General features: G+C 42.3%; 1 protein-coding gene across 1 annotated transcript in view; it reads left to right on the top strand.

Moving 5' to 3' along the window:
* The first annotated feature begins 837 nt into the window (after window positions 1-837).
* adam19a (ADAM metallopeptidase domain 19a) overlaps window positions 838-15721 on the top strand; it is a 69299-nt gene continuing 54415 nt past the window's right edge. The window contains exons 1-2 of the mRNA XM_083695113.1: window positions 838-1010; window positions 10289-10368. Coding sequence (XP_083551239.1) covers window positions 881-1010; window positions 10289-10368 — 210 coding nt within the window. The 5' untranslated portion in view covers window positions 838-880. The remainder of the gene's footprint in view (window positions 1011-10288; window positions 10369-15721) is intronic.

Raw genomic sequence — 15721 nt, 5'->3', positions numbered from 1 at the left:
TGGTGAGCTCAATGCCACCAAATCTCATCTTTAAAAGGCATGGTATCTGCTCCAAATGGACACTCTCTCTTTCAACATTCTAAATATTCAAATAGATCTTTATTGGATTGAAAATGGCAACAGGATTGGAAATGGCACCCACATCACAAATTACACTTTCCAATACATTATTCATTTTCAATCGTATTTTACAGAATTTATGCAAATTGCTCACAAATAATTCATACACAATAAAGCAGTACTGGGATCTTCTGGCCACATATCTCTATCTCCCAGCAGATGTGCAGTGCAGTCTACCATGAAACCTTCCAGATGCCCACACAACTTTCTAACAAGTGTTCTTGCTTGCAACAGTGAAGACTGAGATTTGATTAGTAAGTCAATGGACAGTTGAAGACTCTTGGTCAATAGACAGATAACATCGATGGAACATGGCCTCTACTGGCCTCTTGTCACGTGGGACGATCGTATTAGTTATTTTTTGCTATTGCTGCTGACTTGGACCAGGTCTCTCTTTTGGAAGGGATTTTATCTTAACGAGACTAACTCAATAGTCTAAAGGTTAAATGAAAACAATATATACAACGTAGTATTTACATGTTCTTCACATAGCCTACATATGAACAGAATGCATACAAAAAATAAATAAATAGTTATATTGTGAAGAGATATATATAGCCGTCCAAGTAGTCTTTTTGGGATCATTGAGCCGTTCATTGAGCCGACTGATAGGTTCTTTCATACAACCCATACACGGGTTGGGCTAGCGCTCAGAATCAGATCCATGTCTTGTTTTCGTGCGCGCCGATAGAAAAGGGTTAGAAGGAATCAGCGCAAGCGAGGAAAGGGAGGACGATTAACGGTTCCGAGGACAACAGGGATGTACAGTAAACATAGGCAGAAAAACGCCAAAATACCACCGGCACTATGTAGAAATTCGCTTATTGTGTTGTTTGTGCTACTACTGAATGGCATACTGGAAAGTGCATGCGGAGACACCCGGGAACAAGGTAAAGAAAAAGAGGCACGCGCATGTTGTACAAAGTTCTTTCCTTTTCTATCTACCAGTTGCGTGAGGCAGTACGAGAGGTTTGCTTATACGATCTTTCGAATTAATAAACACTGTCCCTGTAAGAGCTACTTTTTACGTTTTGTATGCTAGTCTTTTCTTGAACAACACTGTATTGTAATGTGAGCACTCCAACTTTCCTTGGACTGGTTTGCTTTTGTAATGTCCATAAAAGGAAGAGTATTGAGACGGATATCCCATATTTACAGCAAGAGGCTGCAAATACTACTGTATAACATCTGGCATATTTTCTTGTCACCATGACAACATCTTTAAGTGGACATGGCAATTGTGAGTGTGTTTAAAGGGTTGATTTACTCGTGAAATAATCATTGTCAGTGCCAAGATACCTTTTTTTAGGTGATACAGTCATGAAAATGGCTGAGGCGGACTTCCTAAAGCTTATTTAATGACTTGCTTGCAGTCACTCTGTATTAAATACCCTGAAATTAAACAGAACGTTTTATAATGCTTATATGGTATCATAATTCCTACAGTGTACCGAAGTTGGATAGAACATTAGGACTATAAACATGCCCCATGGGCACTGTTCAGTGAAACGTGTGTCTGACAGTGCAAACATATTTTTTTGTGAAGCCGATTTTGGGTATATAAATATACCATACCCATTGATTATTGAACAATATTACTTATAGATGCCTGATGAGCTTAATACAGTACAACTGTCTTACTCCATCATAACCCAAAATATAAGGCTGTTTTAATCCAATGTTTCCAAATAACAGGAACATAAACAAACACTGTACAGCTTCAAAATATGTTTAATCTCCAACATTAATGTCAGACTGTCAATCCTTGCATCCAGAGTTGTGTCTATGAACTTCAAGAGTTGTAACATTTCTCCAACACCATCCCTCAACTTTATGTGGTGGGGATGACATTTTGCTGTTTTTAAAATTAAGAATTGTGGCTTTAATCTGAATGTATTTGTTTATTTTTGTTTCATACTGCAAACATAGTTTTGTTGAGTACATTAGTCCAAACTGTTAATGTGTTAATTAGTTAGTTGGTTTGATTGAATAGCGCTGTGTGTGGCTTATTTTATGACACCATCATTGAATGATCATAGATGCAGGAAAAAAAAGACAGACCCTGCTTCTCTGTCACCCATTGCAGAGGGATGACTGCCAGGTGGGGAATGAAGATATTCCTCCCATCACTTCTAACAGGGGTTGATGAAGCCAGCTCTGTCCTCGTGTGGAGTGTGGTCTGGTCATGGGGATGGGGTCCTGGGGTGGAGTGTGGTCTGGTCATAGGGATAGGGTCCTGATGAGGAGTGTGGTCTGGTCATGGGGATGGGGTCCTGGGGTGGAGTGTGGTCTGGTCATAGGGATAGGGTCCTGATGAGGAGTGTGGTCTGGTCATGGGGATGGGGTCCCGGTCTTACTCTCATGACCTCAACCTCATAGGTTGTTTTTTGTTTGTTCCACAGGAGGACTAATAGACACCAAGGTTTTGAGATTCGTTCAGGTTTTGCTAAGACACTGAGGTTGTGTTTGTTCAGGGGATGACTATGGACCACATGGTTTATGAAGTTTTGTTTCTGTTCTGTATTAGGGGATGTTACATTCCATACGAGTTCATCGGCTCACATCCTAAACACCGTGTGGGGAAAAAAAAATCTCACCCATTCTGAGTCTCAGAGAAAAGCTAATACAAATCATGTCTAACAATTGTGAGGGAGAGATGAGAGTGCGATCTTATCTGACAAAACCAACAGAAGCTTGTATAACACATACATAGACAACTCAAAGAAGGATTTGGCTGGGGACTTTCACAAACTAAATTCAATATCTGGTGTCTTTCTTTCAGACCACAGCTAATGCATTTGAAACAAGGCCTGTGGACTGTACTCAGAGTGACCCTGAGAGTGCTCACTTCTCTATTATTTTGTCAAAATGTTTAATCCACCTTGAATGGTCAAGATATACAGTATTAGCTGACCCATATTGTATTGTACACTATGTTCAAAAACTGTTTAATTCTGTTGTAATCCATTGTACACTAGTGCTATGTTTTAAGGAAGTGTTGTAAACTTTCACTCAAATTACTTTGAGATCATTATGAATGATCTTATGCATCAGCTTGGTTTGAAATTGGCCCCTGTACAGCAGGTTTCTGTAAAACATCTGCCTGTTACCATACATTTACAGCACAATCCATTTACAAAGTACCCAGCCCCGTCTGCTGTCCACATGCTTTGCAATTCAGGACCTTGACTCTGAAGCTAAAGGAATCTGTAATGGGATGAAGGCTCTTGAGAGTGTGTTTTTTTTTATTTTTTATTTCCATAGAGGAGAAGTAGGCAATATGTAGACTATTTTAGCGCACCTCTGAATAGCTTGACGGCCATTAGTGACCTCATCCTAAATGCTATGAATTTCAAGTCTTTTTACCACTCCAACTGCAAACCCCTTGTCGGTTTGCCCGAAAAGTTCTCCCCTCTAAGGTTTGATGTATGAAATATAACAACAAGCCTACATGCCTGTGTTGGTCCGCCCACAGAGAAAGATAGGCCTTTTTGTTCTGCTGTGTGGGCTTCTTTCATAGTCATTATTCATTTTCCTTGTGTTATGTTTATGCGTTGCGTGGCCACAGTGTGTAGGTGGGTTCAACAGTGTACTCTATTTCTAAAAGCTATCAGGATCTGAAACACTCAATGCCCAGTCTTGTGTTGCACCAGTTCAAGGAAAGTATGTGACCACCTGAGAGATTAACTGTGTATATGATCCTCTTATACAACAGATAATTGCATAGTGGTATTGAAGGACTAAATGTCAGTAGTGAATGAAACTATTACCTTTAGTTTAGTTATATAACCAAAGTGTTTGAGAGGCAAAATTCTGCATCAATATTTTTTCAACTGTCAAATTTGGAATAAAGCCATTCGCTTAATACTTTCCCAACACCCTCTTCAGATTGCCTCATAGTTTTTCATTACAGTTACATCTGCACATTGCCCCGTAGCATTGAAACTATTCAGCCATCATTTCAGCACACACACCTTGGTTTGGTGAGCTCTGCCCCATCTCTCGTGTGTGTAAGGAAAGTTTTCTCTTGTTAAGGACTGTCAGTGTAGAAAAGCTACTTCCCTGGAGCACACTTTCACTGTTGCAAGCACTTCAGTCTTTGAATGATGAGAAGAAGAAGGAAGAAACACAGCCTCATTCACTGGGCCTGCATCTAAGGGGTGGATGAGTCTAGTAGTGGGTGGGGAGGAGAGAGGTAGAGGGGATGAATCTAGGAAGGGTGGGGTGGGGGAGCAACCCTTACATTGACACACTCACTGAGAGAACCGGAGCACCACCGGTTCCAAATGTCCTCATTTGCTGTGGTGGCACGGATCCCTGACGTTCCACACAGAGCCAGAGAAACAGACTGGTTGTTTGGAGATTCATGCCTAGGGAGGTATGAACACACACACACACACACACACACACACACACACACACACACACACACACACACACACACACACACACACACACACACACACACACACACACACACACACACACACACACACACATCACCTTTACCACTACCAGCACCTCATACTGTCATCTCCCCACCACCCACCAGTTCACAGACAGACCCAGGCAGGGTAGGGAATTATGAACAATTATTTGTTGCCATTCTATCTGAAACTCCCTAGCAGGGAGCATTTGCTGTGCAATCTCGGTTTTTGGTCCCTGTATGCTTGCTATGCACCCTAGAGAAGGAAGGAGGCAGGGGGAGAAGAAACACTGGGAACAGTATGGGATTCCGCATGCATGACGTGGAAGAGGCCAGTGGAGCCACAGGAGGATCTGTCAGATATAGATCAACTCTCTCATTGTTTTTCCACAAAACCCTACAGCGACAGCTTGCTGGGCAAACATTAAGTGTAGAGCTTATTTGAGTATCCCCTCTGTACCTCTTGTTTCTTGACAGTCCCTCAGGAGATAAGGCCATCAAAGAGAGAGTGAGAGAGAACGAGACAAAAAGACAGATACCTGTAGAGAGAGAAATCAGTCAGAGAGAGTGTGTGCGTTTGCTCGAGACGGAGAGATGAAGGTCACACTTAACATTATGTTGCCCCTATACAATACCTGTGTAGTAACTGTAATAACACTAGTATCACCATTAATATGACAACATAGGGAAATGAGGGATAGAGAGAAAGCAGTCAGAGAGGCTGTGTTTGCTAGAGACAGAGAAAAAAGAAAGAGTGTATCTTGGGCAACCTACCTCCTCTGCACTCAGTCACATATGGCCCTATGTTGTCTTCAGGGGAAATGAGTGTGCAGCCTGTGCAGCAGGTGGCCGATCACCCCATTTCATGGTACCTAAAACGAGATGTTACGTTTACAATCTGTGCTGTCCCAGTCCATTATGTCAGATGAAATAGGACTGGGGTAGTGCTCTCTTTGGAGACATTGTTAATTTGCATCCTCAGAAAGGTCTCTTAATGTGTAACTCAGTTGACTACGTTTGCCATTTTGGTTGTGTTCTCTAATTCTCGCATTCCATTAAGCTAAAGTCCAGTGTAGAAAGTGTTGCTCTAATGTACTCTGTCTGAGACGATTAGAAAAGAGGCTCTATTTAGTCATTAGTATGAATCATATGGACTGAGCCCCAGTGAGTCAGCACAAGGCTGCAGTGTTCATTATAGGTGGAAAAATAGCTTGAAAAAAAATCTGAAGCTGGCTGCTTAGAAATAATGTTCTCCTCATAAATGTTTCCAATGTTTTCAAACACTCTTGATTTGAAGTTTTCCTTTCTTTCATGACTTTAACATGGGCCACTGGAGTGCCTAGTCTTTGACATAATGTTTGCGCCAGTTAATATCCCATTTAAACGTTTTCCTTGGAACTGTACTTTGTACTATTCTGGTGGACCTTTAACTGTTCACAATTGTTATTGGTACACTTACAGTGTGTAGCACTTTTTTTACTAGGTCTCAAAGTACTTTACATAGTGTTGGAATAACACCTAATCCACCACCAATGTTTATCATGAAGCAGCACAAGAGCCATTTTTCATCATCATTTCAGCTTCTCTACCTGTGGCTTGACAGACCATTTGGTCATTCATACAGTAGTACTGTCTCTAAGCTAGTTCTGTGGCTTTCAACAACGAGATTGGATTTGTTACACTTCTGCATCGGAAGAGGAACTGTAATGGCTCAACAGTTTCCCTAGTAACATTCCCTAGTGTATCATAGAAAAGTACAGGACATCTCAACTTGCATGATCTGTCATCAGACTGGGTGTAACTTTAGGAGTTTCCACACTCGGTTGAACTAACAGATGTGTTGAATGCCCCATCTGGAAGTATAACAGGTCAGGATGGATAGCGAAATGCCTGGTATCCCAACGACACACATCCCATCCTATCCTGTTGGTCACCTCTGTGTCATGGCTCTGTCACACATGCTGCCAGAGAAAAGTACAAGGGAAACATTCAGATGCTCTGCTTTCACATTTTGCCTCTCTTGGGTCTTCTCTTGATCTTATCTGATGAGGCTGTGAAAACAAGAGGTAAAGGATGGGAGGTGAGAGGGTGTGAGAAAGTAGAGATTCTCCTACATCAGCACTTTAGTTTCCTTAATCACTCCCACTGGCCCTAAGTGGGCTTTATAGCCAAAACCACTGGATATCCAGCTAATCTGACCACGGCTAAAATTGTGTTTGTTTTCATGTATTCAATGAATTCACTTTTGGGAGCAGCATTACCGTGTGTGGAATTATTTTTGTTCTTGAATCTCAATAGTTTTTCCCAGCACCAATACACATTTTTGGATATGCACATTGCTTTTCTTGAAATACATCCAACTAATTGAACCCCCTGTCTGAGAGCAATTGAAGAGGCTGTACATTTGGGAAAATGTGGAAAAAGTCAGACATACTCTACTGACTTTTCCCTTGCATGTAGGGACAGAAGGATATACAGCTGTACTAACACAGCAGTAATAGGAGACATGGGTGAGTGCAGGGAGAGAAAAGTCAGACATGAAAGGAGGCATTTAAAGATCATTTACCAAAAAGAGTGCTCTCTCTGCAAGTGGATGCCCCGAGGTTGGCGTTTGAGCGGGCGGATAAGACGGTGTATCCAATGAGCTCTCTGCGAGACTGGGGATGGGGTTTAGGATATAGGATATAGGAATTGGCCCCTCTCATCCTTTTTCCCCTCCTCATCCTCCATCCACCTCCTCTTCATCCTCCTCTGCAGAGGGAGAAGAGCAGCTTACCAAACATACACACTGTGTAATTGAAAAGCGTCACCGGAGGTCTTCGAAAGTGTTGCAGGCAGAGAGAGTGAAGGGGAAAGGACACCAGTGATTTGTTGACTGGGAGGTTGGATGTCGCGTCTGCCTGGCGTTCATTAACCGCCTCAAAGCCTCGTCTAGCCGTGGTCGATCATTTTGGGGAGCAGCGTGATGGAGAACTTGGTCCCCCTCCACCCTAATGCCTCTGCTAAACCCATTAGGCTGGCTTAATGTTTTTTGCAGAGAAGATGCCTTACTGATGGAGACACGAAACCAGTGTGGCATTTGTGTAGTCTGGCTCTGAGGAGATGAGCTTTTTTTTTCCTTCACCCCCCAAATCGTGCATCAAATATTCAAATGAGGAATTTTATGTCAGCTGCCCTGTTGCTTTCAAGGGCTTTGCACTTCCTGGTGAACGATCAGTGATTTTTCAGTTATTCATATAATTTAGTATTCATTCATATAACTTCTTTCACAAGCTTCTTTTACAATTTACAGAATGAAATCTGCAAGGCAGTCCTGAATAATCCTATGTTATCATATCATTTAGTGCAGGGTTGTGGTTTTTGCAAGAGCTTTTTGTGGCAAGCCAGTACGCGTTGGTGCATCTGATCCTAGCTTCATCACTCAAATTTAAAATTCTGCTACTGCTGCTGAGAACTAAGGGACTAAGACAGATTTGTCAGACAAGAGCCGCACACATCCAAAAGGCTGATCAACACTACATCTTTGCCATTAGTGTGCATTTCATAAGTGAAAAATGGAGACCATAATAAGCTTATTAGCTCTGAGGCTGGGAAGGCTGTTTCTGTTTTTAAGCCATAGGTGGGGAGGATAAGGCAGGGGTGGGAAGCAGATGGGAGTCCATATGTTTTTTTGCATGTAGGGGGGAGAGAAAGGTTGGGAATTAAAAAATGAGTTGAATTGGGCTGACTATGTCATGGAGTACCCCTGTTTCCACACCCAAGGAAACAGGGGTGCTCCATGACATTAGTCACCGCTGTTCAACTCATTATTTCACGTGCCCTATTCTGAAGACTCAAATGTCAAAGTAATGTTTTCTCCCTCCTTGCTTCTAGCAGGTAGGTGAAATAGTGCTGACATTTTAGGGATTCCTTTCACTCATATCAGCTATTAATTGGTGACCTTAACCTGGAGGAAAACATTTAAACTTTCCCCCCTGAGGTAACAGGATTATCAGAATCAAATTAATAAATCCTCCACAACGCATTTTGTGGGTGTTATTTAACAGTATGCAGTGAAAATATACTGGACAATGAGAGATTGCGAATGGATCGCCAACATTGTGGATGAAGAGTTCTTTTGAGAGCTCCAGTGGGATTTGGAGTGCTGTAAGAGCTTTTTCCACAGATGTGAAAAGTGCCTGCAGTACAGTGCATGACTCTCGCTGGGCGCCATTGTTTGTACAACTCAATGAGCTGCCTTTGCTCAAAGGCAAAAGCTACCTGGCTGAGCTCTAGGGAGCTGGCTTGAGCCTCCACTTAATTACACATAAAAAAGCGACATTAAAATCAATCACATATGAGTCATATGAGTTGCTGCATGAGCACACTGTTGATTTCAACATGACTTGGGAAGTGCAGCATTAGGCCAAGTCGAGATGCCTCACTCCCTTGTCTACCTTCTGATTAAGAAGTGGCTATTTCCTCCTCTAGCCAGAGGCCATTGTATACCTGTTCATTTCTTACCTCTATATTTAATAGCCATGCAGTGTTCATTGTGCATTGACAAGTAATGTAGCTGTAATTATACTATTATTTCCATGCTTCTCTGTGAGGGGCCTCAATAACAACCCAGCACTGCTCTTGATTAGGCACTATGAGTCATAAAAGAGGCTGGAAACAGGAGCATATGATAGGGCTTGACTCAAACAACAAAGTGGACTCCCCCCTCGGAGTGACAAGTGTTGATACTCACCAGCCTGGAGCCAATCAGGCGCCCCTGTGCCCCTGGACGCACTCCCATGATTCCCTGCTGCTCATCATTAATTATCCTCATTACCTCGGAGGGGAACCAGGGGAGAACAGTTTGTTCCTTTCATTTCCTGGAAGGATGGTTCTTGGTTTTCACACATCAGGTGGGGTCTTCTGTCACATAGGGAGAGGAGGAAGGGTTCCTTCTAATTGTCTTCACTCACTGCTTTGCTCAGTGTGTGTGTGTGTGTGTGTGTGTGTGTGTGTGTGTGTGTGTGTGTGTGTGCGTAGTGTATGTGTGTGTGTTTAGAATAGAACAGGATAGTAGAGGTCTAAGTACAGCATTGCTATGGCATTTTAGTTGTGACTTCTCAACAGTCAATGGAGTTGTAATTAAAAACCTAGAAGCATTGTGTCTGTTTGTTTCATTATTATCTCCCCCAAGTAAATGGTGATATGAAAGCCTTATCAGTGCTATACAACACATGGTGAGCTCCAGTGGACACATATGAATCACTCCATTTTGATTCAACTTCCAGAGAAGTGTTTTTGTCAACTCAGAGTAGGCTGACGATTTATCTCAGGTAATCTAGTCATCATGTTGAGTCTAGCGCTCTGAGAAAATAGTGTCATTATTCTAAGGTAACCACATTGCCCTGTTGACTGCAATCATCCTCACACAATAGGTTGAGCGATGTCAGTGAGAGCATAGACATATCTGCTTGTGTACTGTAGCCTGTGCTGCCGCCAAGGATTCTTGGTCGGGGTCACTCCTCTGACCAAGACAGACAGGCTGTCATTAATTGGTTCTCTGGTTGGAATTAATGTATTGTATCAGTGGACCTTGAGTTATTCGTATACACTTAAGTACTTTTATTAAAATAAGTTTGTGTCTGTGAATACCTCTACTGTAGTTACAATTACTTTTCACAGTTATTCACACCGTCAGATAATGCTGTGTAGTAATCTAATCTGCTTGCTGCTCATTAACCTCAGTTGTTTTGTCTTTTACAGGGGAGCTCAGGGGCCAGACTGTGACAGCGCAGTGGCTTTCCCATGGGCAGACCAAGAGGGAGGCTGGGACTGCAACACAGGTCAGACCATCCATTAACCTTCCTCTAACGTTCCTGCAATGTTTTCCGATCATGTTTCTCTGGTGTCCAACCTATCTGGTTGCGTAGATGAGCACTGCAGGTTTTTAGATCACTTTAATGAGGTTTTGTCATCATACCATCAACGAGATGCTTATCCATACAGTATGTTATATTGATTGATGTAAGCTTAATTTTCATCCTGCAGACCATCACCACCTTCTCAACCTCAAGCACGCACTCACCAACGCACTCATACACACACGCATGCACAAACACACACACACACACACACACACACACACACACACACACACTTCGCAGATGTGGGAGGAATGCTGAGAGATAGGCAAAGATGTGTGCCCTTTAGTAAAATGATGAGGAGGGAATGTGTTACACTAGTACTGCTAATTCACCAAAAGGTCGGGCGTTTCCTCCTTACAACAGCAGATTTGGAAAGATTAACAATGTGACATTTATAGCAGGTTTTAGTTTGTTCATAAAACTGTCCCTTAGAACACAAGTTGCTTGTCATCTGGTCGGCAGCAGGCTTCAGGAACCACTTGACTGCCAGTAAGCTGAATTTCAGACATTGTTTTTTTGGCAGTCTGGGCTATTTCTTATTCAAAACCAAGTTGAACAGACAGCAGAATTCTTATCAATGTCTATGTCACTTTCTATGCCACAGAGATATTGTTTATTCTGTTCAGTTTTGGGGTGTGTTCAAGGCCATTGTCCGTGAAATGTTTGGTTCCAGTTGTCACTGTTGGCTTTCTGCGGTCACAGGGATGTTGCAAATCACTGCAGTTTGTTGTTTGTGTTCTCTGTAAATGCAATATACAGAGCATGGTCACTATTGGCAACAGGCTTGTCTCTTCATTGTCTGCCTATACAGTCCCACACACTCACACACAGAGGAAAGAATGTGTTATTCATCACCTAGTGTAGATTCCTTCTCATGGTTCCCCTTGTGTAATGAGCATGCCATTCTGACATTTCTGGGAGTTACAGAAGACAATGTATGAATAAGTGTCAAGGTATGATGAATGTGAAAAGGTTGAATGGTAAATATTTACTTGCACTTAGTCTCTTAGTGGAAAAATATGAAATTGACTTCCATTAAGAACGAGCTCTCACAAGCCGCAAGAGAGGCCCAACACAATCTCTCTCTCATCTCTCTCTCTCTCTCCCTCCCTCCCTCTACCCAAAACACTGTGGGGAAAATACTGAGTATCGCAATATTATTTTTCGTGATTCTGTATCGATACTCTGACGCTGAGTATCAATTTCTTTTAATAATCTCTTTAGTCCACCTTCACCCCCCTTCGGAGAACAACTTTATTATTCATTTTGCAGGTTTTGATTTATTCAAAATAATAAACCACAGGAGCGTATTTAGTACGCAGCATTCGCACCTGTTCGTACCTCGTACCTAACTAATATATTTTACTTATTACATTAAATTCCATTTTCCCAATTTTTGTCTCTTTTTTTGACTGAATGTTGTCCTAAGAGGTAGGCCTATGATTAAACAGTTTCCCATCATCAAATGAAAACAACAGATTTTTCGCAATATTAAATTGCATTATATCATAGTATTGAATTACAATACTTGGAGAATCACTATATATCGAGAACCAAAATATGTATTGAATCACAGCCCATGTATCGCGATAATATCGTATTGTGAGATCCCTGGCAATTCCCACCCCTATTCTTGATGCAACTGTGCCAGATGTGAGGGTGATTGCCTGTCGGTTCACCCAGAAGGGGGGAAGTGGGATGAGAGGCGCTCTTTGTTGTGTTGATGATATCTATTACAGTGCATGTTGTTGACTGCGGTCATCAAGACAGGCATGCTGAGACGGCTGAAGGCCCTGCTGTATGCGAACAGATGTCCCTTTTTGGCCCAACTTTAGTGTAAGCCAATAAGAGGGAGAGCTCCAGAGCTCCAGGCATAGCCTCCCTGATGGAGCCAGTTCCACCACCCCCAGAGCCCCTATTCAGGAAGAAACATGTAGCCAAGTCTTATTTTGAGATCCACGTGTAATTTTGAATGTACTATTAATTTTGAATAGAATATTAGCACATATCCTATCCTTCTCTGAATTGAAGGACAACAGCTAATTTCTCTTCCATCTAATATGTAAGAGAGCCCTGTGCAGCCTCACCTGGTCTTTCGTGTGGATTCGCTAATTGACCGTGATCATTCAAGGCGTTGCATCTAAACGCATGCGAGAGTGTGATCAGCGGGTCCTGCATGCTCCCTGCGAGACACATAACCACTCCGAGCCAATTCAGCCCCACGATCTCATCTGCATACCAAGGTCCCCGCGCTGGCGCTGCATGCTAACAAGGGGATATTGATGTGTATTTTGGACGTGTCAGCAGAAAGGAAATGAAGAGAGATGAGAGCAAAATGAGAGATCACAGTATCAGAACTGGGGGATTAGAACTTGATGAGATGTCGAGGTTGTCTAAAGATTTTATTCAATGGTTGGAGTTGATGTTATTAGATTTTGGTCCAATGCAACGGGATACGTCATGTTTTCCTCCATAGAATGAATAAGTGTATTTTCTGCCCTAAATTAGTTCAGTGATGTGGGCTTTTGGTCATCTTGTTTTCATGACTAATTAGTGAAAGGGCCAACAGGTGGGTATCAAGTGGTTGTTTTTTTACAGTAGTGTTCACATTCTCCCTCCCACAGAAATAGTTACCTGTGTTGTTTTAATATCACATTTCTTTGCAGCACCTTTGTTCTTATAGCCGCAGTGTTCCATCTTAAGTCGTTCATTCTCAGAGTGCGAGTTTACAGAATCACTGAGGCCTCTCGTTCTGTTATTCTCTATTCTTTTCTCCCTGCAGTCTCCCTGTCTCCCTCCTGATTAGATTATCTCCTGCTGCACGCGCCTATCTCTCACCCCGTAAACAAGCCCACTCTAGCCGTGACACTCACCTCAGCAAGTTCACCCACCGCAGTCAACTCACCCCGCAGGACAGGAGAGAGGTTGAAGTGATCCTCACTCAATATACACACACACGCTCACACACTCACACTCTCACCTCCTTAAAACCTCACACAATACACACTAACACCCATTAGAAAAACAAATGGCAAAAAAAAACCCAGCATAAGATGCACAGGAGGACCGTTGGTTGTTGTTTATCTAGCCACGCTAGATAATTTGTCTCTTACATCTCAAAACATAAATCTGCATCTTTCACTGAGTTTCGTGTGGATGTGTGTGTGTGTGTGTGTGTGTGTGTGTGTGTGTTTATGTGTGTCAGTGTGTCAGTCAACCACACAAAGACAGGAGACGAGAAAAAAAAAGAGAAGATTTACGCTAGTTTTCTGTCTAGCGACCATAAAATGAAATCTGCTCCTGCCCATACCTAGGAGAAATTAAGTATTGCTAACTGCTTTTTTCCTGTACAACTGAATCAACAGAGAGCTAGATGGAGCAGTCCGTCCGCTCACAACAGGCTTCACCCAGCCAGCTATTCCATGCCCTTTTGAACGCACGTCCCCCCCGGTTCAACCGCTATGGGTATGCCTAAGACACAGAAATGTCAAGCCTTGGCCTGCCTGGCAATCACTGTTGGCATACACACTGATCCATGTTTGTGTGTGTGTGTGTGTGTGTGTGTGTGTGTGTGTGTGTGTGTGTGTGTGAGTGAGAGAGAGAGAGAGAGAGAGAGAGAGAGAGAGAGAGAGTGTGTTTGTGTATGTTGAGCCAATCCAACAAAAGCTGCTATCTGTATTGGTCCACACATTCTTGGAGTGTGTTGTTCCAAGCCATCCTCTATGCATGTATTGTCTTACCATAGTTGGTGTCGTTCCTACACGATGCTTGGCGCCTCGACCGACCTGTCTTGTAGGACATGGAACCAATCTTCAGATCTTCAGATTCGAGAGCATCATGATATTCATGCACCCTCCAATTGCTTTCTATGGGACTGTTCCTCGATATAAATCGTTGGTTACTGTTGTTTAAAGTCACTTTTAGAATAATGTATATGCACTGTTAAGTTTGCACAGCTGCGGGTAAAGCACCCATTTTGTTTCATGTGAAATGTGAGTTTCTCAGCTGGCTGGGTCATTAAACAATTTATGCAAACCGTCTATTTCAAAAAATCTTTTGTCTACATTTCGAACTAAATAATGGCTGTAACTATGTAACTATGAACTTTGCTGGAGAAAAACATGAGAATAATTGACAGATTTTTTGTTTCAGTTATGAGCAGTTGACACATTGTAACCAAGGTAACGATATGACAGCACATTTTAGCCAGGCTACTTTTGATCTATCCCTTGACCGCTTGCGAGATACGAGACAGATCAGGGCAGACAGAGCCTATCTGATGTGAGACAATGCTATGCATGGGGACTGTGGGGTGAGGACCCCGTCTGTTGAATAGGGCTTATCTGCCAGAGGCCTGAGAGGAAACAGCTGTAGGGGAAGAGAGAGAGGGAGAGAAAGAGGAAAGCAGAGCGGAATTGTCAACAGTCTGTTTTCATCACTCCTCTCACATCCAACCTCCCTACTCTTCCCTTCTCTCCGTCTTCCAAGGTCAGCTGGGTCAGGTTACGAAAAGCAACAGGGTGTTTATGTGTGTGTGTGTGTGTGTGTGTGTGTATGTGTGTGTGTGTGTGTGTGTGTGTGTGTGTGTGTGTGTGTGTGTGTGTGTGTGTGTGTGTGTGAAAAAAAGTGAGGGGGATTGTGAAATCTAATTTTGTCATGGATTCTTCATTATAACATCAAGCAAATCTAAACAACCTAATATGCACCCTATAATAATCACAATCAATGCAGTCAATCATAATAAAAAAACATTAGTACTGTACAAGCCGTGTGGGTGGAATAGCATTCCAGACATCATGGGAATTATTCAAGAGAAGAATGGCTTTTCTATCCTAATATTGTGTTACAATATAGACCATTGTGATTTTTCAACAGCCCATAATTTTTCATGTGCTCTCATCAACAGTGAAGCAGGAAGTCATTGAACAACAATGCAAAGACACTATTTCAGTCTACTATGGACAGTATGATAGAGTCTGACAGAGTCTACTTGAATATTTTACTGAATAGGATGCTGGCATTGTGTTAGTTGATCACCAGAGTTCTGTTGGTCTACTAGTGAGATTTACAATTTCATTGGAATACTACATAAGCAACAGTATTGCCTGTACATGGAAGCAATGTCACACTGATTGAGCAATTGTGCAGCACGTTTTTTCAGGTTTCCTCTCCGAAGCACATTCAGTTCCTTTTTTGTAATATTGTTGTTGATGAATCTACAACCTTTCATGAACATCATAGGTGCTCCCAAAAGTCTCCAAGAAGTACATAA

This window comes from Argentina silus (genome assembly GCF_951799395.1).
Source record: "Argentina silus genome assembly, chromosome: 1".
In the NCBI taxonomy this organism is placed as follows: domain Eukaryota; kingdom Metazoa; phylum Chordata; class Actinopteri; order Argentiniformes; family Argentinidae; genus Argentina; species Argentina silus.
This window is presented reverse-complemented; position numbering and strand designations above follow the sequence as displayed.